Source organism: Megachile rotundata, chromosome 11, assembly GCF_050947335.1.
Source record: "Megachile rotundata isolate GNS110a chromosome 11, iyMegRotu1, whole genome shotgun sequence".
NCBI classification, from domain to species: Eukaryota; Metazoa; Arthropoda; class Insecta; order Hymenoptera; family Megachilidae; genus Megachile; species Megachile rotundata.
In genome coordinates this window covers 13,802,651-13,826,838 of record NC_134993.1, presented here as the reverse complement: position 1 = coordinate 13,826,838, position 24,188 = coordinate 13,802,651, and the positions used below count along the sequence as shown (strand labels likewise).

At 34.4% G+C, this 24,188-nt stretch overlaps 5 protein-coding genes and 1 long non-coding RNA gene across 18 annotated transcripts in view; 4 read left to right on the top strand and 2 right to left on the bottom strand.

Moving 5' to 3' along the window:
* Window positions 1-120: 120 nt before the first annotated feature.
* Window positions 121-6,943, top strand: Nup205 (nuclear pore complex protein Nup205). 2 transcript variants are annotated; one of them, XM_003700577.3, is made up of 7 exons: window positions 121-293; window positions 419-582; window positions 681-1,097; window positions 1,176-1,467; window positions 1,546-2,259; window positions 2,348-6,280; window positions 6,362-6,943. In XM_003700577.3, exons 1-7 carry the CDS (start codon window positions 269-271, stop codon window positions 6,568-6,570), a joined length of 5,754 nt encoding a protein of 1,917 aa, XP_003700625.3. In that variant the 5' UTR covers window positions 121-268; the 3' UTR covers window positions 6,571-6,943. The 2 variants fall into 2 exon arrangements, with proteins under 2 accessions (XP_003700625.3, XP_012154566.2); XM_012299176.2 differs by having other exon boundaries at window positions 1,176-2,259.
* PIG-C (phosphatidylinositol glycan anchor biosynthesis class C) lies at window positions 6,438-7,748 on the bottom strand. The gene has a single exon (XM_003700535.3). It carries the CDS (start codon window positions 7,746-7,748, stop codon window positions 6,930-6,932), a length of 819 nt encoding a protein of 272 aa, XP_003700583.2. The 3' UTR covers window positions 6,438-6,929.
* Window positions 7,749-8,486: 738 nt separating this feature from the next.
* Window positions 8,487-11,300, top strand: LOC100880406 (NF-X1-type zinc finger protein NFXL1). Its single transcript, XM_012299175.2, has 4 exons — window positions 8,487-8,750; window positions 8,820-8,932; window positions 9,014-10,691; window positions 10,761-11,300. The coding sequence occupies exons 1-4, from the start codon at window positions 8,487-8,489 to the stop codon at window positions 11,184-11,186; spliced, it is 2,481 nt and encodes an 826-aa protein (XP_012154565.1). The 3' UTR covers window positions 11,187-11,300.
* A 1,643-nt stretch (window positions 11,301-12,943) lies between these two features.
* LOC100875367 (transmembrane protein 19) lies at window positions 12,944-15,622 on the top strand. Of its 4 annotated transcripts, none has more exons than XM_076537219.1 (7): window positions 12,944-13,262; window positions 13,425-13,615; window positions 13,706-13,816; window positions 14,077-14,364; window positions 14,441-14,545; window positions 14,824-15,039; window positions 15,105-15,622. In XM_076537219.1, exons 2-7 carry the CDS (start codon window positions 13,465-13,467, stop codon window positions 15,257-15,259), a joined length of 1,026 nt encoding a protein of 341 aa, XP_076393334.1. In that variant the 5' UTR covers window positions 12,944-13,262; window positions 13,425-13,464; the 3' UTR covers window positions 15,260-15,622. The 4 variants fall into 4 exon arrangements, with proteins under 4 accessions (XP_076393334.1, XP_012154568.1, XP_012154570.1 ...); XM_012299178.2 differs by having other exon boundaries at window positions 12,945-13,252; window positions 13,328-13,615; XM_012299180.2 differs by having other exon boundaries at window positions 12,945-13,262; window positions 13,428-13,615.
* A 136-nt stretch (window positions 15,623-15,758) lies between these two features.
* Window positions 15,759-24,188, bottom strand: part of Dh31-R (Diuretic hormone 31 Receptor) — a 104,081-nt gene continuing 95,651 nt past the window's right edge. For 4 of the 6 annotated variants that reach the window (XM_012279108.2, XM_012279103.2, XM_076537218.1 and 1 more), the window contains 8 exons: window positions 23,029-23,120; window positions 21,632-21,758; window positions 21,187-21,413; window positions 18,860-19,030; window positions 18,483-18,606; window positions 18,200-18,241; window positions 18,025-18,108; window positions 15,759-17,170 (listed from right to left, as the gene is read on the bottom strand). In XM_012279108.2, coding sequence (XP_012134498.2) covers window positions 16,991-17,170; window positions 18,025-18,108; window positions 18,200-18,241; window positions 18,483-18,606; window positions 18,860-19,030; window positions 21,187-21,413; window positions 21,632-21,758; window positions 23,029-23,120 — 1,047 coding nt within the window. In that variant the 3' untranslated portion in view covers window positions 15,759-16,990. Of the gene's footprint in view, window positions 17,190-18,024; window positions 18,109-18,199; window positions 18,242-18,482; window positions 18,607-18,859; window positions 19,031-21,186; window positions 21,414-21,631; window positions 21,759-23,028; window positions 23,121-24,188 lie in introns of all 6 variants that reach the window. The other 2 variants (XM_012279109.2, XM_012279110.2) reach the window with 2 other exon arrangements.
* LOC143265391 (uncharacterized) lies at window positions 17,183-21,215 on the top strand. 4 transcript variants are annotated; one of them, XR_013039888.1, is made up of 4 exons: window positions 17,183-17,688; window positions 18,458-18,618; window positions 18,867-18,987; window positions 19,351-21,215. It is a non-coding gene; the product is annotated as an uncharacterized LOC143265391 (long non-coding RNA). The 4 variants fall into 4 exon arrangements; XR_013039887.1 differs by lacking the exon at window positions 19,351-21,215 and adding an exon at window positions 19,170-19,344; XR_013039889.1 differs by lacking the exon at window positions 19,351-21,215 and adding an exon at window positions 19,170-19,344 and having other exon boundaries at window positions 18,847-18,987.

Below are 24,188 nucleotides of genomic sequence, written 5' to 3'. Positions count from 1 at the left end.
GTTTTATTAAAAATTGACTTTGTCGTGTGCATGATTCTTGCGCCCTCTTGTACAATTCTTTAAAATAAAATGCATGTGAAATGTTGCATCGTGTGCAACTATCTACCTGTTTGTTCTGGGATAGTATTCAATGATTAACAATTATCGATAAGTCTGTAATTCCCGCCAGAGGACCGGTATTTGGATTATGTTGCACGAGATTTGTTTGATTCCGTTATATTTAAGTACTATATTTTGTCCCACGAGATTTACACTTTTATAACGTTCTATGTACCGCGAAAATATGTCTGAAGGTAATTTTCGATCTACTCGATCATATTTATATTTTCGGTATTAAATGACATGTATAACCTGCAAACTGTAATGCATGAAGATACGTTTCTAAAAAGCTGTATCTATTTTATTTTGTACATTATAGAAAAAGCAACGACGGAGGACATGTGGACTCCGTACAAGGAACTACAAAGTCTTGTGGAACGGTATATTACCTCTCCTCCAACTACACATGATCTTCAGTATCATGAATTTACAGAAGCTTTAAGAAACCATAAACAAAATTTTCTTGCCTTATTAAACAATCCTGTAAGTGGTAGTATGATGGCAATTGATCAGTGTTAACAGTAACAATAAAAACGTTACATATTTGTATGTTATGTGATTTAAGATGAATTTAATTGCAGCCTCCAAATGTAAATAACAGAGAAGAAATTAAAAAGGGAGCAATTGAGGGTATTACGCTTCCTGGTTTAGGGTATCAATTGTTATCAAAAGAACTAGTAGATGAAACACTAATTATATCAGATATGTATCAGCTTAACGAATTTATGGCATTGGATCTTTTATGTACTGCTCAATTGCAAATGCCTCATCATCCTGGTTTACCTCGAGGATTAACAGCTATTCTCCTATATTATGATGGAAAAAAAGCACTCACATCAACTTTAAGAATGCTTGTACAAGCTAGATTGGGCTACAGCTGGGAAATTAATGCTCCGATTGCTCTCTTAAAACATATTACTAAATATACAAATGAATTAGAAAAAGTTGGTTTATTGGAAAGAATCTTGTCATTATTGGAAAGCATGGATCCCTTAAAGGTATTTTAGGATTAATAACATGTATAAAAATTTGTATTATAAATCTGTAGTAACTAAATTATACTTCATTTTTAATAGGAACAAGAATTGTTAGAAAAGAATCGTGCACTAGGAGGACCAAAACATTGTTATATGGTGATGAAACTTTACAATGACTGTAGACAGGATTTGGCCGATATATTATATCTGTGGTCTGCTCAATCTTCATTACCAAACGAAATCTTATTTCATTTGATCTCTTTCCTACAAACGAGACAAATAGTATTCGATGCAAATGAAGAAGGTCCAGATAAAATCACTCTTGCACTTACAATGAGTGTATTAAATGCAATTAACTTTAGTTCAATACATAGTCGTGAGAACGGTGAAGGTGCAATAACATTTGTTATTACTCCTAAAAACAATTTTCATCTTGTAGTTTGTTATGCAATTCATTATTTTTTTCCAGAACTTATAAATTCTATGCCATTAATCGCAAAAAGAGCACACGAAGAATTATATAAAAAATTATCAGCTAATGACAGTTGGGAAAATCCTGGGTTGTGTGGAGTAATACAATTTGCCTTTGCAGTTGCTTTGGCAACAATCAAGACTGTAACTAGTATACAGCAATTAAATATTACTACAGAAGATGAAAATTTATTGGAAGCAGCTTTATCAAACAAATGCTTCCATTTCATGGCTGAAGTATTATTTAAGAATAAGAGCATCTACTACGAAGAATTTTATCTTCGTTATTTTCACTCTCTAATTTCTGATTTTATATTGCTAATGCCTTTGAAAGTGAAAGATCTACGAAATAGAGCAGATGAATATATGCGTTTAATTCAACCATTTCAACAGGGGGGTCTTGAACCACCTTTGAATCTAGATAATCACTTTGAATATTTAATGTTGACTGTAACTGAATTATATAAAGAAGACCCTCTAAAACTGGATTTGGTTATGGATTATTGGTGTTATCATTCTGACTCTATGCATGTATCTGCACCAGTGTATATCAATCGTTTGTCGTCCCGACAGGTTGCTTTATTTAAATTTGTTCGGCTTGCTGGAGAAATATTGCCAGCAGGACTATTTGTTCCATATCTTAAAATGATAGCATCTCTTGCATCTTCGCCACAAGCAGCGCGACAAGCATTTAACTTCCTTAAGCCAAATGGTAAGTATTTTTCTGACATTTTAAAACATTTTGTTAGTTTATTTGAAATGAAAATCAAGATAAAAATTATCGTGTATGAACTTTGTAGGAACTTCTGGATCAACAACAATTTCTTGGGATCACTTTTTCAATTCTCTAGGTCGCTATTACATTAATCTCAGAAAAGAACTACCACCCAGTCAAGACACCGTGTATCGTCAGAGAAGTCATCCGAAAGGTATCGCTTCCGAAGAAATTAAAGGTCTTGAAGCAGTACTCTTGGTCGTTCAAGTGATTGCAAAAAATGATGAAATGTCGAGGATAGCAATATGCGATCATCCAGGGTGGAAAGTAATACCGTCTTTGATTGGTTTAGTCAGTTGTGGAATACCAATACCTTTGAAAGCTGTTCTTATACGAACTCTTGCCGCTTTAGCAAGATCACTCGAAAGTTCATCTACGATATGGCAAAGTTTGGAAGCTGCACAGATACTCTCAACGATCCCTACCATAAGCAGCTACCAACCACGAGGCGTTCAAACAGAACTGGAAGAGATTGAATCAAAGAAAGATGAATATCCACTAACACGAGCAATGCTAGAACTATTAGACGTTCTCACTGATTATTCAATACCTCTATTACTAGGAATGGGTCAGCGCAGTCCTGGTTTGGATCCGTATTTATATTTTATCATCAACACAGTTTTCTTGAAGTTCCATACGCGATCGTACAAAAATCCAGCAGAGAAATGGGAAGTTGCAGAAGCCTGTTTAAAAATAATTTCAAAACTTGTCAAACAGTATGAACCAACAGTAGAAGATTTTACAGGAAACCAATTAAAACTTCTGAGTGGAACATCGGTCAATCCTGTTCCTGGATATCGTATAATGACTCAGTTATATTCCAAGTCGGAGTTATTGCATGTTATACTATATGTACTTGATAAAGGATGCTGTAACTTCGATACCTACGAACCATTTGCTGGTAAAAAGAATCTTGAACATTGTACCTTGTACTGTTTGGAGATCCTGGAAAGAGGATTAAAAATTCAGCACAGTTACATGTCGATTTCAGCAAAATCTACGCATAAAATTTTAACTGGATTATCAAGACTACTTTTAGAAGTTCATCCACAATCAAAGAAGCCTGATTACATGATAAATGTTGCCAAATATGTTTCTTACAGTTCTTGGCTTCCCCAGCATGCGTTCTATGCTGTGGGTATAATTCATGAAGTAACGAACGAACCAGGAGCTGATTCTGAATTACTTTCCACGTTCACAGCTACTCCAACTTTAGCTACTGACATCAGGCACGGCTTCGTGGAATGTTTGGACGCAGACATTGTTGTTGACGAGGATAGCGAGTCAACCGAAAAGCAATACATAGGCAGCTGCAAAGAGAGAATTCTCCTTCTGATGATGCACTGTATTACACGACCTACCCCAAATCTTGCTCATTATTTGTTAGGATTTAAAATTACCAAAGACATTAAGAAGACCATACTACACCAACCTGGTGGTATTCTTGGCTTTCCTCGAACATGTATACACTCTATATTAGGAATTCTGGAACAATCTCTTGAGCGTGGCCGTGATAAAATAACAGAAGCTTGTTACTCTTTCCTCCACACATTAGCTGCTAACGACAAAACATCTGTTACAGTATTGAGATTCTTGCGAACGAGTGTCAATCAAGATTTCGTGCAACGACATCTCTCAAAATTACCCTTTGAAGGTCAAAATAAAGCAACGGAGCTCGGTTGTATGTCAGGGCTGTTGAAGATAGCTGCGATCGAATTGCGTGTTGCTGGTGGAAGTTTACAAAATTCGCTTGTTCAAAGATTAGTTGGGACTTTTGACCAAGAGAAAGGTCAGATTATCCCTTCACAGAAGCTTCTAATGGACCTTTTACACTACATTGAATTTCAATTACAAGAGGAATCGCCACCGTCTTTAGATCTCTATGGTCCGGGAGATATTGAACTACTTTTTGAAAGGAGTAGTGTTCCAGCCACATTAATAGGAGGTCCTCGGCTGATAGATATCAGAAAATTACAATCTAACCTCAGAGCAGAATTAGCAGTTACTCAGGGTGGTGCAACTGCGGCCGAGCGCAATTTAATGCAACGGAGCAACAGTGAAAAACAACGCATTCTAAGATATGCTTTAAGTAAGAATCAAACCAAATTATTGGCTTATGCTACAGTAAAATTTGTGGAAGGTTGGTGTCAAATAACAGAGATACTCTTTTGCGTTGCGACGAATCAGCAACTGGCTACACCACGGAAACATTTATTATTAAATTTGACACATGATTTATTACAAAAAATGACATCCTGCGAAGCTTTAAGCGAAATCAAGACTTTAGTGTCTGGAACAGTCCTGATGTTGTTGGTGCATTTGAGAAACAGTTTTATCTCACAAATGGACAGCAAATTTCCATCGTCACCTTCGAACACGACAACAATGAAGATTATTTTAAGTCATATATTGCAATGGATTTTGAATGCTGGTGCTTCATCACAGAAAGTAGTCACTCATTTGTACGCTGCATTATTGAATTTGCTTTGCGTGATTGGCTTAGAAAAGCCGGAAACTACAAATATTTTGGATTTGATGTATGTCAGTCAATTAGATAATACTGTTAACAGAATAATGTCTGTTCAAGAACGTTCGCATCGCTATGCTGCAATACAAGTAATAAACAGTTTTGGAAATCAGTTGATGGACAGTTTATGTCACAATTGTTCAGGTGGCCATGATATCTGCAAGATGTTAGCATTATCTTGTTTAGACAAAATATTGGAATTGGACTATGAAAATGCTTGGATAATGTATTTGACCCGTAGAGGATATTTAAAGTATATGATAGACAGTTTGTTAGAATCTGATAATATGTTGAGAAGTATGTTACGACCAGAGCCTCCATCATTAAGACCACTATACTTGTACGAAGCAAAAATGGCAACATTTTGTAGAATGGCTTCTACGAGATTGGGTGCTGAGAGTCTTCTAGAAAATAAGATCTTGTCATGTATGTCAAGTATGGTTGTTTTTGACAATCATCCTGATGTTCACATAGAATTTGAAGGAGGTGATAATTCCTTCATACCATCTACTGGCCAACGTTACCAGCAAATCTTCTTGCCTGCTTTATACCTTTGCGATGCTTTACTCACCACCCTGGGAACAGAGAATCAATCATGTGCCATACAAGTCTGTGGTTTTCTACAGAGCCACAGAGAAATCATTGAATCGGTCTTAAGAAATGCTTTGCCAAAAGCAAACGCTCTTTTCTTGAAAGAGATTGCCTGCCTTACAGGAGTGATATCCAGATCTGCAAACATTGATATGTATAAATTGGTGGATGAAGAATTAGCGAAGTCTGAATTTGACGACCGCAAATTTGAAGATTCTACTGGAATCAGAGAACTTCATGGCCATCTTTATCGATTACAGAAATTAATGTTATCTTTATTATGCAAATTCCAGTTACAGTCACCTCCTGTTCGCCTGAGTCACGAAGAAACTGATGCTAATCAGCAACATATTTTCTGTGTTCAAATAGTAGCGAATATCATGTTGTATACACGCAATCAGATGCAACACAGCAGAATGGATCAAAGAATAAGGAACGTGTTGTTTGAGCCTCATTTGAGTCAAAAATCAGGAGGAAGGGAAGACAGAATGAAAAATTCATCGAGTGGAGTACACTTAGGAATAATCGTTGATCAGCTTGTATCTGTTACAAATTTGTTACACACTGAAGTATCTCATATTGATACTCTCATAAAAAAGTCAGCTATTGTAAGAGAAATGCGTACGACAGAATTAAAAGAGTACATGTCAGAGGAAGAAGCAAAGCTCGACACGCAAAAGCAACGGGTAATAGTTGAACAACGATTAAATCGTTGGATAAAGGAAAAGCGCCAAAGCATAAAATACTGTTCTTTAATAATAGAGCATGCTTTATATATTCTTTGGAGTCACTTGGATTTCTACATGATACAAGTAGTATCACGGCATAGCCGGATGCAAGGTACGATTGCATGCATTATTATTATAAGACTTCACTGATGACTTTTTATGTAACTGAGTGTACAATTTATTTATTTTTTAGTATCCTCGGGAGGTATTGGTGAAGACATGGTAGCATGGAAAGTATCGTCAGAAACATTAATGGAATTAAAGCAAGGTTTTGTTTCTACATTTACACATAGTTTTATTACACAGTTATTGAACATAGATAATGAATATGCAACAGTGGATCGCAATTTTATCGAAGTTCTTGTGAGAAGAATTAAAAGCCTACTTATAATTGTAGAATAATGGAAGATTCATATTAATTGAAATGTGTAAGGACATATTTTTTTACGTACTTGTGTATATTTACAATCGACTGCCAAACTCGTATAGACAGTATTTATTATGAAACAAGATTTGAAACAATAATCGTCAATTGATAAATATAATTTTTAATAATTCATTTCTGTATATGTACAACATAATTCATTAGATTCAATGTACTTTTCATTATCAATAAATTAATGTTCTTCAATCGTTTAAAGAAAATTGTCTATGTACATCATTTTTTAAAATTTGTTAGGACAATATATATTGTAAATATATACCATCATGATTACATTCTGTTGCTCAACTGTAATGTTTGTTACAAATAAATTAAATAGTTAAGAACTGATAACAGCCTCATCCCATGGTCCATAAATGTTATCTTTGTATCTTTGGCATTGTATATACCAACATGGACAAATAAAATGTAAAAATACTGTAGTTATAATGAACACGAATGATAGAGTTTGTGAAAGAAATAAGAGAAAATATAATGTACTTAATGTCAATACAGTTGAAATAAATATTTTACTATTTAATTTATATATCAAAAATGGTAACAAAACAAAACATTGTACTGCAACTGTAAGAAGTGAAAAAGCATGAAATGGAGATACTAATCTAGATGCTAACATTAAGGAACCAAAAATTGAAGATGTAATAGATAAAGAATCGGATAAAGAAATTTGTAAAGAACCATATTTGCTAAATATTAAATGTACAAGGAACATTAATATTGTCATGGCATATATTGTATCTGTACTAATAGTTTCAGTTAAGGTTTTCAAAACCGGTGACAAAATATAGCCAAAAGTAAGAAAAATTAATGCAGTTCTGAGATCCCCTGTTAACTTATACAAAATGATCGGTTCATTTAAACAATAAATAAAATAACCAAACACTGTACAAATGACACCTAAAATAAATATAACATCTGGGCTAGCCCACTCTTTGTTCAACCAGATGAATATAATAACAAAAAGTATCACAATATTTAATTGAATACATATACTGGCACCAAAAGTTATTGCCTCAATTAATGTTATATTGTTCGGTTTTACATTTTTACGTAATTGTTCCAAAAATGAACTATCTGTATAATTATCTGGCAATCCATAATTTTCGTATAATTTTTTCTGCCACTGTACATTTGACATATTCGTTTTCGATTAAATTTACATGACAATCAAAGGTTAGCATTTTTTAATTAACATTCATTCTTCGTTATTTTTTCATTGCTTTGGATTCTTAATTACTACAACCTGTAAGAAAACCAATAATGTTTATCAATTTGAAATAACTCAATCGTAATTTCGGATATTATTTGATACTACAATTTATATAAAAACAATCATACTCTTGATGAAAACGCTGACTAGGTTAAAAAGGCATCGGGAGGCACACATTTGTAAATCCATTCGAAACTGTTAAAAATCTGAAAAAAAATTCTGTTATCAGGGCTAAATTAACAAGTGGTTTAGTCATTAATGATTGGTTCACTTGCGTCCTTGCGTACTTTATTATCAAATACATAACCTATAAACGAATAACCTGCAAATTTCACTATCTACTTTAATCAAAAAAAGAAGTGTGTAGAAGAAACATGGCTGAACTGTAGAATGATTCGAATGCAATGTATTTTAAACGAATCATTTCTCTCTTTTCCTTTGGATTTTACATTACATGAGAATGAAATATCTTTTCTTTTGATATATATTTATATGTAAATATATAGATAGGTAAATAAATTATAACAGTATGTCATATTTACGTTTATATGTTTCATATCACACAGCACGTTTTATCACAAATATATTTTTATTACAGGAGAATCATTAGTATATTTTTATTACAGAAGAATCATTAGTATTAGGCGCAATTATAAATAAGCAAATATGCAAAAATTCAGGCGTGCTCAAGTAGAAAATAAAATAGCAATAAATAAGCATTTAGAAGCTAATGCGTATTTAGAATCATCCAGCGAAGATGAAGATGATGGAAATGAGGAGGATATGCAAAATGTGGTTGAAAAAGTATTATCTGCTTATCAAGGGAAAGAAGAAGATTCAGAAAAGATTTTATCATATTTAGTTAATATTTTTCAATCTGGCAGTGCAGTCTGTTTAATTTGTATTTCAACTGTAAAAAAGGCAGATGCGGTAAGTGCATGTTTATGTTAAAAATATCTTTGAAGATTGTTTTTAAAATAATTAATGTAAACATTTTAGATTTGGAATTGTGATAAGTGTTATGCTTTTCTACATTTATCATGTATTTTACATTGGATCCGGGATAGTTTAAATGTTAAACACGAAAAAGGAATTGCACCAGTATGGGCATGGTAAGCAGTATCTTAAATAAAATATATTGTATTTTATATCAACTATAATGCAGTATTGTCATATTTCTATCTGTGTTTCAGTCCAAAGTGTCGTAAGGAATATGACGAAAAAGAAGTTACTTATAATTATAAATGTTTCTGTAAAAAGGTTGTAGATCCTTCGTATTACCCATGGAATATTCCACATTCTTGTGGAGATACTTGTGGAAAATCTCTGCAACCAGAATGTGGTCACAAATGTGTTTTACTTTGCCATCCAGGACCATGTCCTCCTTGTGCAAAAATGGTGTCAATAAGATGTTACTGTGGCAAACAAATGCCCCAGCCACGGCGATGTAATTCAAAAGAATGGAGCTGTGGTACTGTATGCAATAAGAAGTATAAACTATGTTCACATACTTGTAAAGAAGTATGCCATGCAGGCGAATGTCCTCCTTGTAAAGAAGAACTATTAGTAGAGTGTCATTGTAAGAGTAACAAAGCAATTAGGCAATGCTTTGAGGGTTCCTGGATTTGTGACATACCTTGTCGCAAACCACTCTCCTGTAACGTTCATATCTGCCAAAGTACATGTCATTTACCTGGTGATTGTGGGAACTGCCCTTCAGAAAAAAATAGAACGTGCCCTTGTGGAAAGAAGCGATACGCGGTATCTTGCAAACAAGAACAGTTACCAACATGTGGAGACACATGTGGTAAATTGCTAGACTGTGGTTCACATTATTGTAACATGAGATGCCACACGGATCGCTGCGGTCAATGTTTAGAAGTAGTAACAAAATCGTGTCGGTGCGGTAGTTACCAAAAAGAAATTGCATGCGGTAAAGAATTTCATTGCAATAAAAAGTGCACACAAATGCGCCTGTGTGGGAGGCACTTATGCAATAAAAAATGTTGTGACTGCCTTACCAAGAATATATACAATATATGTGAAAAGGTATGCGACAATACTTTGAACTGCCGTAAGCACAAATGTGCTGCTCCATGTCACAGCGGTCCTTGCTACCCATGCGAAAGAACAGATATTATTCAATGCAGATGTGGTTACAAAAAAATAACAGTACCCTGCGGTACAATGAAAAAGATCAAACCACCACCTTGTAACAAGCCATGCAAAGTACCACCAATTTGTCACCATCCTAAAAGAGAAACGCACAAGTGTCATCAAGGTCCATGTCCACCCTGTAAAAAGATATGTGCTCTAGTTTATAAACGATGCGGTCACTCTTGCGTTGCTGTTTGCCACACAAAGGTCTGGGTAAAAGTAAACAAAAACGATGGTAAAACACAACCCATGGGACCATGGGAGATACAGAAGGAAACTATGCAACTTAAAACATTGCCATGTCCTCCATGTGAAGTGTCTGTACCAGTCACTTGCCTAGGAGGGCATGAAACACGTCCTTGGCCATGCCATGCAGCTAGACCTACTTCCTGTGGAAGACTTTGTGGTAGAATATTACCGTGTACCAATCATACGTGCGAATTAGTTTGTCATAGGGTACCATCAGAAGATGTTAAGAATAGTATTCCATGCATGGACTGTGAAAAACCATGCTTATTTCCACGACCACAAGGCTGCACGCATTTGTGCCCAAAACCATGTCATCCAGCACCTTGCAGTCCTTGTAAGCAACTAGTCAAAATGTCCTGTCATTGTGGCATAGGAACTCTTTACAGAAGATGCTCAGAGTTAACATCAGCTACAAGCGAACAGCGTAATGAATTATTGAAATGTGGAAACCAGTGCCCAAAAAATGTAATGAAATTTCTATTCAGATTATTACTATAAGTTGAAATAATTTATTTATTAATCTTTTTTTTACAGTATGCTTGTGGACATAGATGCATGAACAATTGCCATTCTGGGCCATGTACAAATGAGAATGAATGTAACAAGAAAGTTAAGTTATTTTGTCCGTGCAAACGTATTAAAAAAGATTATATATGCTCGGTGGTGCAGAAGCAAGAAATTTGTATAAACTGCGACGATATTTGTATTAAATTGAAGAACGAGAAGCGTCAAGCTGAGGCCGCGTTGTTGGAACAGAAACGACAAGCCGAAGAAATGCGTAATCAAGAAGAAATAAAGAAATTCGAACGGAAATTCAAATCTCGACGTAAAGGGAAAGATAAATTTGATAGGAGACAATTGCAGGAAGAAACTGGCAGCAATTATATTAAATACTGGATTTTAGCTGTATTAATATGTTTGATAGGTTTTTCAATATACTATATAAATGTCAATAAATAGGTTTTGAGAATTATATATTTGACAGTAACATTTTGTAATTTTTACTGTAGAAAAATATATTTTTATCAGAGAATTATTGTAAACTGAATTTAATAAATTAATTTTTATTCTGTACGTAATTGTTATATTTATTACGACCCATAGAAGTTAAAAGACTAACGGGATATAACGGGAATAATTTCATTTTGCTATAAATAGTTTTATTAGAATATTAATATTGTAGTAGTTCCGAAAATCAATTCATCTATGCGATCAAAATTCAAATTTTAGCGCGCTTTCTATAGGTCAGCGACACTAGCGCCATCTAGCGGTAGGAACCAGGAACTAAATTTCGAGTAACAGGAGCGCAGAAAAGTAAAAGAGGTATGCGGAGTAAGAGGTAGCTCCCGCGCAAACCGGTGCGCATGCGCAGGAGTAGGTGGCCCGCGCAGCGACGCGCATGCGCAGTAGCGGCGTCGCCTTATGCATGCGATAATTATATACGCAAAAAACGTTAATTACTCATTTTCTGGGCATAATTTATGAACTTTTATGATTGAAGAATGAAGACTGATCCCTTAGCTACTTTCTCGTATCCTGTTTGTACAGATTTGTGCCCGCAGTAATTAGTTATTAATGATTTTTGTACCGCATGTCGGCGCATCATACGGCGTACATGCGCTAATTAAAATAATTAATTACACATTTCCTGAGCATAATTTATGCACTTTTATGATTGAAGAATAAAGAGTGATCCCTTAGCAACTTTCTCATATCATAGTTGTTGATATTATTATTGACAGTAATTAGTTATTAATTAATTATGCAGCAGATGTCGGCGCGTCATATGAGCTAATTTAGAATAATTAATTACACGTTTTCTAATTACTTTTTATGCGCTTTTATGATTGATTAATGATCAGTGATTCCTTAGCTAATTTCCTATACCATATTTGTTCACATTATTAATTAATATAGTGATCTACTATTGCAGTTGCAGTGGAGTGTTAATAACTAATTAATTACAATAAAAATCTGAACAAATTCGACGTGAGAAATTAGCTATGCAATCAGTGAGCATTCTCCAATCATAAAAGTGCATAAAAAGTAATTAGAAAACGCGTGATTAATTATTTCGTATTAGCTCATATGACGGGCCGACTTCGGTTGCATAATTAATTAATAACTAATTATTAACAGCAATAATCTGAACAAATATGATATAGGAAAGTTGCTGAGGGATCACTCTTTATTCTTCAATCATAAAAGTGCATAAATTATGCTCACAAAACGTGTAATTAATAATTTTTATTTGCGCATGTGCGCCGTATGATGCGCCGACATGCGATACAAAAATCATTAATAACTAATTACTGAGGGCACAATTCTGTACAAACAGGATACGAGAAAGTAGCTAAGGGATCAGTCTTCATTCTTCAATCATAAAAGTTCATAAACTATGCCCAGAAAATGAATAATTAACGTTTTTTTGCATATATAATTATCGTATGTATAACGCGACGCCGCTACTGCGCATGCGCGTCGCTGCGCGGGCCACCTACTCCTGCGCATGCGCACCGGTTTGCGCGGGAGCTACCTCTTACTCCGCATACCTCTTTTACTTTTCTGCGCTCCTGTTACTCGAAAATTAGTTCCTGATTCCTACCGCTAGATGGCGCTAGTAGTACTTTTTCGAATCGGCCCATGAATTCCATACCCATGTATCAATTATAGACTTTTTCAACAGATATGACCACAATATGCCCAAAAATAGTAAATTAATCAATTTTTAAGCGTTTCAATGACAGTGTTAAATATGAAGTGTGCACTAAAGCTTTCTTTTAAGAAAAAGCAAATTTAAAATATCCTATTATTTAATGATTTCGAAAATGTCTATAAATACATGGATGTTATTTGCTTTAGGAAAATTTCTCTTTTGGCTACCATTTCCACCATGGAAGCGTGAGGTGTACTATTTTACCTAGTGATAAACGTAGTCCTGCTCAACGGGTACACGGGATGTCGCAATTGATCGGAGAAAGTTTGTGTTACTGTTAATGCTCGCGATGAATCTTATCTGCATTTAAGTATGAATATGTATGTATGTCTTTTTATTTTTTTACCATCTGTTATTGATATGCAGAATTTATATCCTCCAACAGCTGGTGTTGGCTTCGTAGAAAGAATGTAAATGAATCCGTACAAAATACGTTTGTACTCGTTAAAAAAAGTTTTTTAAGCGCCTCGACATTCTGTTAGCAGACTTTGTTTAATAAGTAGCTGCATCACGATTTGAAGCATGATTTCATTTACAAGAAAGGAAAATCAGCAATCGCATGTGTTGATGCCGGCACTCCTTAGTGCCTGTGCGATTCCGATTTCTATGCTGTTTTGGTTCATAAATGTACTCTATTCTACATTTTATTTGAATCCGGAAAATCACTTTGAAGGTATGTTAAACAACTATTGTTAATTTCTCTATTTGACCCTGTATTGTTATTCTCTTTCCATTGTTTTGATAAACATAACCTATATTTCAGAACATCTGGTGGTATCACCATGGAGATGGTTAACAGCGGTTGTGATCCCAATTTTTATGGCGTTCTGGGGTCTGAAAAGGAAAAGCGTCGATGTCAGCGGAGCTGTTCTTGGTAATACAACTCTTCCTCAATTTGTCAACTTCCTCAATTTGTTAAGAAAATGGATACAAGACTGAAATAGAAATTACAAGCAAAAGAAAATATTGTATACGTTTATTACTTGAAAATTAAGTCTATAGTATTTAGTATTATTTCTTAATTGATTCAAAATTTATATACGTACAAGTTATATGGACAAGTTATAAAGAAAGGAAGTACAATTCTTCTGCATAGGTTTTGTCTTTATCTGCATTTTAAATTGTATATTACAGGATTGTTTATGGGTTTCATCCTAACACTTACCAGTTTTGTCCATCTGGCTGGTCTCTTCGCATTTTTTGTCACCTCCTCCAAAGCAACAAAGTTTCGAGCCCATCAGAAAAGAAAGTTTGAAGCAGATTTCAAAGATGGAGGTCAGAGAAATTGGATTCAAGTTTTTTGTAATGGTGGTATGGCAACTCAACTGGCACTGTTATATTTACTGGATGTGGGTTGTGTAGAACAACCGATTCATTTTGACAAACACTACAGAAGCTCCTGGTTGTCAATAGGAATTTTAGGTAGATTCATATTTTCAGATTATAAAATGATTTAAAAATCTACAGAATAATTTTAGAACTACAAATTGCTGTTTAGGAGCCTTTGCATGTTGCAACGGAGATACTTGGGCATCAGAAATAGGCTCAGTCATTGGTAATAAAGATCCTTTTTTGATTACATCGTTCAAACGAGTTCCAAAAGGTAAAATTATTATAATACAAAAGATTAAGCACAGTATCTGTAACTATTCTGACAGAGAGCCTTCTCAAACTAAGAAAATTCAGTTCCAAAAGATACAATGTGCTCTCCCTTGTGCTACTCCTTTATAGCTGAAGGAAAGTGCACCATATGTTTTGGAATTGGATTTCCTTGGCAAGGGTTGGTCTACACAAAGCTCTATTAAGTCAGAATTATTGAGTTATAGAATTAATTTTTGAAATGCACTTAGGTAGTATAAATTAATATATATATTTTTATAGGAACAAATGGTGGTGTTTCATGGGTAGGTCTTGCTGCTTCTGCACTTGGTGGTATGACTGTAGGTTTGTTTGATTATTTAACCATACTACTCACTGTAGATACGGCTGTGCTTCAGTTAGCAGCACCACAATGGCCTATTATTATTGTTGGGGGAATCGGAGGTTTCGTTGGTAGCATAATAGATTCTCTCTTAGGAGCCACCTTACAATATTCTGGTAAGTTCACATAGTTTAAAAGTATACCTTACCTGTTTGCAACGAGTCATACTCTGCTGTTGCAGGAGTGAACGAAAAAGGGATGATAGTAGAACATCCAGGAAAGGGTGTGAAACATGTATGTGGCAGACAAATTTTGGACAACCACAGTGTCAATCTTCTATCAAGCGTTATTACTGCTCTGATATTACCAGGAATAGCAAAATTAATTTGGCCTTAAAAGATACATATAATTAAATATATTTGATTAAATATTTGAATAAATATATATCAAATAAAATGCAATTAATTTAGTGACATAGGGTATACAATATATATTTATTGAAATATTTAATTAAATAGATATATTTTTATCTCCGAACGTGTTTTTATAACAAATTGTATACGTAATTTAAGCACTCGTTTTATAATATGTGGTAATTAAAGTAAAACGAATTGCACTATAAAATTTACCAAACTGGAATCATTTTGGTATAGGCACTGAAAGATTTAAGTGGTTTGTAATTATTTATATGTTACGTTTTATTATTGTAACTAGATTATGTATATTATGTTAACAAAGAAATATATTAATTTATATTAATTCCGTTTCTAACCGTCCGTACAGAATTATGTATATTATTAATATTAAAATATTTTTAGTAAAAACAATGTAAAAATTTAATAAATACAGTTTAATGAAACCCATCTAAAAAGAAGTCACTGGACGGAGGAAAATATTATTTTTACTAGTTTGAGTTTATTTTGTAAAACGGTACAATAAAATTTCGTGTAAAAGATAATCCATAGTTTCGTCAACTGTTGCATACATTTTATAATATAATTTTTCGTTATCTATCGATGTTCGGAATATATCTACGAAATTTTTCTTTTTAAGAGACAGCAGCAAGATGAATGTTTGTTATACAGATTGGTTGTACGAAGTAGGAAACAATCTGTTTGTACAACAGATTTTCTTTCGCGAAGTTTCAAACTACACTCCCGGCAAATCCTAACTCTACGAGCGGAAACAACGATCATATAGACTTTAACAATGAAATGTACACACGCAAGGATATACTTGTAATAACAGTTTGTTTTTCGTTCGAATTTCTGCTTAAAAAATACTTGAAAATTCGCGAGTTCAAAGATTTATATACAATTTTTCAGCTTCAATTTTATTCACTGAAATAAAATATTATTCTTTTATAAATTTGATTCTGCAACATTTCATTATTAATATACAAACTTAACATAACACACGCATATAATACACTTAATAATATATTACATTATAATGTACAAACATACTTTAAAATCCTCTTAACTATTTGCAATGCTATTTTCAAACATTTAACAAAATTACAAAATTTATTTAGACCGGTGTCAAACAAATAAAATTAACAAATTACTTTTTGAACTACTAGCTTTGCAACTGTAATAAATACTATAGAATTTAAGCGTATGCAAAAGTAATGGCATATGCCACAAAATTTAGCATTCGGTAACTATAACTTTTATTTTATACAACTTGAACTTTGTATGCATATAAGACAGTTAAGTACTGTGATAATTTTTTCATCAAATTGGACTTTTACAATATCAATTTACAATCATAATTATTGAAGCAACTAGAATTTTTTAAGGTGTCCATACACCTATGTCAAAATTTTTAAATTCACAAATTCATAAATTCTCATATACAACTAGAAGACTTCCAAATTTCCAAAGCTTCCCACAACTCTTCACAAACTATAGCCATTACTTTCGCATACTCTATATCACACTTTCCACGCAGCTCATTAAAAAACGATCATTCATCTTCAACTCGTGGCGGACAGAGATCAGATCTTTAACCTGTCATTAATTCTGTCAAAAAGAAAGCCTGATCCTCTCCCCTCTCGACGCTCTTATCTCTTCCAGTTCGTACCAGTTTCCCCATAATCCCTGCACTTCTGATGTTCCAAACTTATCAACACCGCGTCTGCTCGCAGTTCTCCGCCTCGTTCGACTGGATCAGTAATCTGGCACGATTGTTGAGATTATTGGCCACGGGACAAGGATCGACCAATTGCACGTCCACGTGTTTCTCGTCTAGCACTTCCGGCGACGATTGACGGCAGTCATACCTTCTCCTCTCCCGCCATCGGACCTGCGGTCGAGCGGATAAACTGAAACAGTCAAGGTCCCACAATGGACTTGACTCGGGCACGTTGCCATTGGCACGACACGGACAACCCGTTAGCTGTTAACACACGGTTGAGCAGGTGGTGCTGTACAGTTAGGGATCGTGTTAGTAATTTCTCTACCTTTGAATGGCGGTCCGCATCGCGCCATTGACCTGTCGTGCGGTTATGCGATTCTACACATAGCGTGGATATTTGCAAAGGCGGGAATATGTACATTAGGTATAGCGGTGTTACAGAGATGGTTAACCTAACTTATATTTAGACAGGTGCTTTTGGGAAACTGAACATTTGTGTAGGAAGTTCTAGATATTGGGACTTGCTGTTTAGGTAATTTAGGAGTTTGTACTGTAGGTGATTTTGCAAATGTGAGGTAGATTTGGATGTTTACAGATATGGGAATCATTTGGGGGTCTAGAAATTTGCAGAGACTTGAGGATTTTTAGCTGTCTAAGGATTATGTTATAAATTGTATTATGGAAAGGTAAGCACATGGTTAGATGTACAGTAATGATATGATATATACCATAGAAAGATTAGTTATAATAAAACAATATATGAAGCTAGAAGTTAGTACGATAAAGCAATGATGTGTTATGGTGAAGCTAAAGTACAGCGTACAGCATGAACAAGAACAAGAACACCAAGAACATAGTAAATCTATAATTTGACGAAGTTATTAGTCCTTGCACTATCAATCATCCAAATCCCCAAATATCTAAACTTTCAAATCCCCAAATTAAGTCCTACAAGAATTCCTAAATTCTTGAGTCCCAGAATTTTCCACTTGCAAAGTCTGAAATATCCTGTGAATTCGTACCGAGACGGTCGTCGCTGTGCAAGAATTGGCTCGATTCCTCAGAAGAGCTGTTCCTTCCCATTTCCTCTTGAATTGTGCTATCACCTACAAAAAAAACAACCTTCGTTAATAAAAACAAATCTATTAAACTTTCATCTTGATTTCAAGATGAAATTAGTAAAAAGTATGAACTTACCTCGCCGTTACAGAAACAGAACAAGATGGCCACGCAAAGACCCTGTGAAAAAACAAAATGGCGGAATCAGTTGCAGTTTAAGTTATTATAATGATTATTCTAAGTTAATTTTATCAGTGAAATTTTATTTGAGATTTTCTTTTATTCTTTATTTAATGTTTGATAATAAAATTTAGTAAACCATGTTACAGTAACCATGTACCACTTTGGAAAGATTATTTTAAAGCATACTAATTATATTTGATGACGGGTGAAAAGTTTCAGAAAAAGAAGTACGGTTTACCTGAAAGGAGGCCGTTATAGCGGAAAGAACCTCGTAAAATTGTTCCCAGGGGTGGTCTTTTGGCGGTCTAAAGGGGATGACGAGATAGTGCAGACCCAATAGAGGTACAAGGAGTAGCGTTGCTCTAGCGAGAAAGGTAAAGCGTTAAGTTGAAATATGCCGGTACCAATTTCTAGTACCCTGTTAGAGAATTTTTGTTAGAATTACTATATTTAACAGCAATATTATAGAGATTCTACAAGTGAAATTAATGTTAATAATAAAATTATAGCAAGTGTACTTCTATCTAAAAATGCAGTTTTATAGAAGATATGAATTTGAGTAAAGTTAGAGTATTAAGTACTTAAAATACTTGTTAATTTAGTGATATTAATTACCGAAAAGCTTGACGCATGGACCTCGAAGGCTGTGTACCAATCGCGGGACCAGCTCGGAGCTTCATCAATAAAACACGGACGATGTTGAAGAGAAACAACAGATTCAACAGGGTGGAAACGCACACGGGGTAAACTAGCACGCTCATGTAATTACCTTCGTTGATCCAACACCTGTAATTACCGTTCGCGTTAAATGCTACAAAACTTCATAATTTCTTTGACAATTTTGCTTTCCCATTTTTTTTTACAAAAATATCAAATTAACGATTATACTTTCCAATAGTGATTTTTCATTTTCTAATTTTCCAAGCTACGTAAAGTCCCCGAAAGTCTCAACTACCACAAAGAACATCAATATTCATCGCTACGTCAAACCCGAAACTTCAACTTCCATTATGAATATCGGCCAGATATTGAGAGGATCTGAACGTGGGCGGGCATATAGCCGAGTTCATTAATCCGACACGGTCGAATCTCTTTGTTCATTACAGATTTCGGGGCAAATGACTCTAATTCGATTGGCTTCATTTCCATACCTGACCCCGTGCCGCTTTTACGATACCGTGTTCCGAAATTCGCTCTTATTTTTATAAAATCTTTATATTATTAAATATACAGATCCTGGCTATTGGACTACTATAAATCTTTAGAATTTTTTATGCTTTTAAAATTGAGGTATAAATGATATAGTTTATTAGCCGCTAATATGATACGTTACGAATTCTAACATTTTCATTTCTCAAATTTCTGAATTTCTAATTCAAAAATTCCCTAGATACAAAATTCTCAAGATCCAAAATTCCTCAAATCTCTATATTGCCAATTTCAGAATTTCCCTAATTCCAAAACTCTCCAGATCCCAAATTCCCAAATCCCAAAATTCCCCAAATTCAGAATTCACCAATTCCAAAATTCCCCAAATTCAGAATTCACCAATTCCAAAATTCCCCAAATCCCAAATTCGCCAATTCCAAAATTCCCCAATTCCAAAATTCCTCAATTCCAAAATTCCCCAGATCCCAAATTCCCCAAATCCCAAAATTCCCCAAATTCCAAAATTCCCTAAATTCCAAATTTCCCAAATTCAGAATTCCCCACTTCCAAAATTCCCCAGATCCCAAATTACCGAAATCCCAAAATTCCCCAAATTCAGAATTCCCCAATTCCAAAATTCCCCAAATCCCAAAATTCCCTAAATTCCAAATTTCCCAAATCCAGAATTCCCCAGATCCAAAATTCCCCAATTCCAAAATTCCCCAAATTCCAAAATTCCCTAAATTCCTTAACCCTTTTAGTGCCGGGAGCCGATATATCGGCTCTTGCTGCACTGGCGAGAAGTGCCAGAGCCGATATATCGGCCCGCTCCTCGTAGCACCTTACTATTCGCATTGCGGGAGAACTCTATCTCAAAATAATTTTATAATACGTTATAAATGGTCTAATTTCATTACGAGAGAATTAAAAATAATAATGAAGTATTATGCAAAATTATAGCACAAACATATCTATGAAAACATAATTTTGTCAACCATGTATCTTCGACTTAATTTTTGTTTTTGTTATGTAATATTATTTATCTTGTCACAAAATATATCGGAAATGCAAAGTATATACTTTGTAATAAATAGTCTATATAAAATTATGATGAAAAGACGACTTTTTGTATGTGCAAATATGTTTTGTACGAGAGAACTCAACTTTTACTTTTTTTAATAATTGTTTATCCCTTTGCCATTTATATAATTTTCAATGAATATAGAAAAAACTAGTGTCAATGTTTTGTTCGCTATTTTGTCATCCTACTGCTTTTTGAATCATGTAAATATTATTATTGGTTTGGTTTTTATGAGCATTTTCCCCAACCCTAGTAAAACGGTGAAATTCAGCCGGTTATTGTCGCGTAGACACCTGTTTTTCGCCCGGTACTAAAAGGGTTAAATTCCAAAATTCCCCAGATCCAAAATTCCCCGATTCCAAAATTCCCCAAATTCCAAAATTCCCAAATCCAAAATTTCCTAAATTCCAAAATGACCAAATCCAAAATTTCAAAAAATTCCAAAATTCTCAAAATTTCAAAATTCTCCAAATTCCAAAATTCCCTAAATCCAAAATTCTCCAAATCCCTGAATCACCAAATCCCAAAATTCCCCAGATCCAGAATTCCCCAAATCCCTAAATGTCCAATTCGAAATTTGCCAAATCCCAAAAATCCCCAATTAAAAAATTTCCAAAATTCTGTTTGATCATCGTTTAGATGAGGAAGACGTTAAAAAGAAAACTTACTTTGCTATTTTATTTTATTATCATTGAAATGAAAGCAAACTTACTGTTCGGTATCGGTGGGATCGTCACTGGTAGCCCTCAGACAAGTATAAATCGTAACAATAATAGCCGGTGCCGGCCAACCGAGACCCATCAACCATTTTACTAATCTGTGCTCGCTAGTAAATGCACTGACAAGAAGCGTATGTAGGTAAAATCCCTCGCACAACATCCACGAGTAATTAGTCAGCAGGAAATAGTGCAGGACTATGTGCAGAAGACGACAGGTTATCTGAAAATCGATCAAAATTTGTTTTGACGCAAACGTCTGATAATTGCTCGAATTAAAGATAAAAAATAAGATATAAATGTCTTTTTTTAAATTTAACGACGTGTCACATGTAGTGGTAAGAGAAACGCTCTGATATTTCATATAGGTGGACTCATATGTGAGTTACTGGGTCAAGTGGTGACTAAAGTGTAAACACGGAAGCAGAGTTTCATACGTACCCCATTGTTTAACAGTAAATCCGTATTCGCTACGATGCACCTATACCAAACAAGCCAAAGAGCGTTGTTTACGGCGAACGAGGCGAAAAGGTTCATATGAAGAGTGGTCCTCGCGCATCTTAGCGAGCTGCGAAAAAAAGGACGATAAAATATGGTGGAAGTCTACATTTTACGTCTAATATGATACTTAAATAGCCCTAAGATATTTTCATGTTAAATTACATTCTTTCAAATATACTTTTATTTATTTTTTTAAACAAAAATTATATAATGAATATTATTGATTTATAACGTCTTAAGAAAGTACAAAAGATAGGGTTGAATAAATTGTAATTAAAGGAGGATAATAAATTAGTGTAATTACTAGTCATTAAAGAGATAGATAAAGGTAATGTTCACAATTCTGAAAGTACTTTAGATATAAATAACCGTCGTAGCACGTAAATCTTGAGAACGTGAACTTCCGTTCTAACATACCTCTTAGATCCAATTTAAGCCCTGTGATAATCAGTTGAAACTAGTTTTGATCACGAACGATTAACTAAGATTCCTTACGTAACAGGAACAGATCGATCGACCTATTTTTTCAAGTTACTTAGCAAAATTTTTAATTAAACTTTCTTCAATTTTTTATTAAAATATTTAATTTAGTATCAATATTCTTGTAATACTTATATAGGAATAGTGTGTCACAGTAACAAATGAATTTGGTAAAACGTGATCTTCGTATTTGACTGGTTTGAAATTTCGCGCGGTGGGAACTGACCTACGCCGCCATCTTGCGATCGATGACACCAATAAGATCGAAGGATCTTTTTCACAAAACTTGTAACTTTCTTGCTTTTCTAGTACAGAATGTGATCGAATTATTAGAAATACAGAGAAAATTTACTCTCGAAGGAATAAAGATCGCTTATTTTATGGAAAAGTGAAATTTTACCGCGCACTGCCAGATGGCGCGAAATGTGCAGTTTTCAAAATGCGCGGAAATACTGCAAACGCGTACATAAAATTAAAAATGTAAAAGAGACTCGTGCAATAACTAGGATGTTAATATTAATTATTTTGTAACAACATAACATTCTATACTGTAATTTATTAACAATTTCAGTATAAATGAATTGCTAACAGACTTAACATGGAAAAGTGATTGAAAAGCATAGAGCGTGCAAAATAGAACTGCAAATGGATTGAAACTTTAAACAACATGTTATTCCGAGTGAAAGATGCGCTCTAAGTTATGCAAGAGGTAAACTTTTCGTCTGTTTACCTCGCCAGCGTATAAATTCCGAGAACTGAATCCCAAATTGAACCGAGATCGATTTCACTGCTCTCTCGAGCTTTATTTTTCCAAGGGAAAAAAAGAAACGAAGCTGATCTGTCTGTCATCGACTTACCGGAAGTACGTCAGAATACCTAACGAGAGCACCAGTGCAACCAATGATATCGCGTATCCTGCTTCATATATTCCATTTATTCCTTGCTGCCACTGGAATCAAAATTAATTCCTTTAATAGAAACCGTGCTGAAGAGCAGAAAAATCCGGCAGATGTTGAGAAATCTGGGTGACAAGGAATGAAAATGAAGACGTGCATAATGTTGGTGTAGTGAAAATATAAGATACAGATAATATATTAAAATATTGATACATGGAATTTATTGATTATACATTATAGAACGAAGAGAAATTCATTTCGGGTACTTAGGAATTTGGGAAATTTTTAATCTAGGGAATTTTGGATTTGGGGAATTTTGGATTTGGGAATTTTGGATCTGGGGAATTTTGGAATTTGGGGAATTTTAGAATTTGGGAAATTTGGAATTTGGGGAATTTTGGAATTTGGGAAATTTGGAATTTGGGAAATTTTGAATCTGGGGAATTTTGGAATTTGGGAAATTTGGAATCTGGGGAATTTTGAATCTGGGGAATTTTGGAATTTGGGGAATTTGGGAAATTTGGGATTTGGGGAATTTTGAATCTGGGGAATTTGGGAATTTGGGAAATTTGGAATTTGGGGAATTTTGGAATTTGGGGAATTTTGAAATTTGGGGAATTTTGAAATTTGGGGAATTTTGGAATTTGGGGAATTTGGAATTTGGAAAATTTGGAATTTGGTGAATTTTGGAATTTGGTGAATTTTGGAATTTGGTGAATTTTGAAATTTGGAGAATTTGAGATTTGGGGAATTTTGGAACTTGGGAATTTTGGAATTGGGGAATTTGGAATTTGGAAAATTTGGAATTTGGTGAATTTTGGAATTTGGGGAATTTTGGAATTTGGGGAATTTGAGATTTGGGGAATTTTGGAATTTAGGGATTTTGGGAATTTTGGGTCAGGGGAATTTTGGAATTGGGGGAATTTGGAATTTGGGAAATTTGGAATTTGGGGAATTTGGGATTTGGGGAATTTGGGATTTGGGGAATTTTGGATCTGGGGAATTTCGGATCTGGGAAATTTTGGAATTTGGGGAATTTGGGATTTGGGATGGAATATAAAATATTAGGTAATGATACAAGTGTATGGATGTATTAGATAATTGTACAAGTGTACAGATGT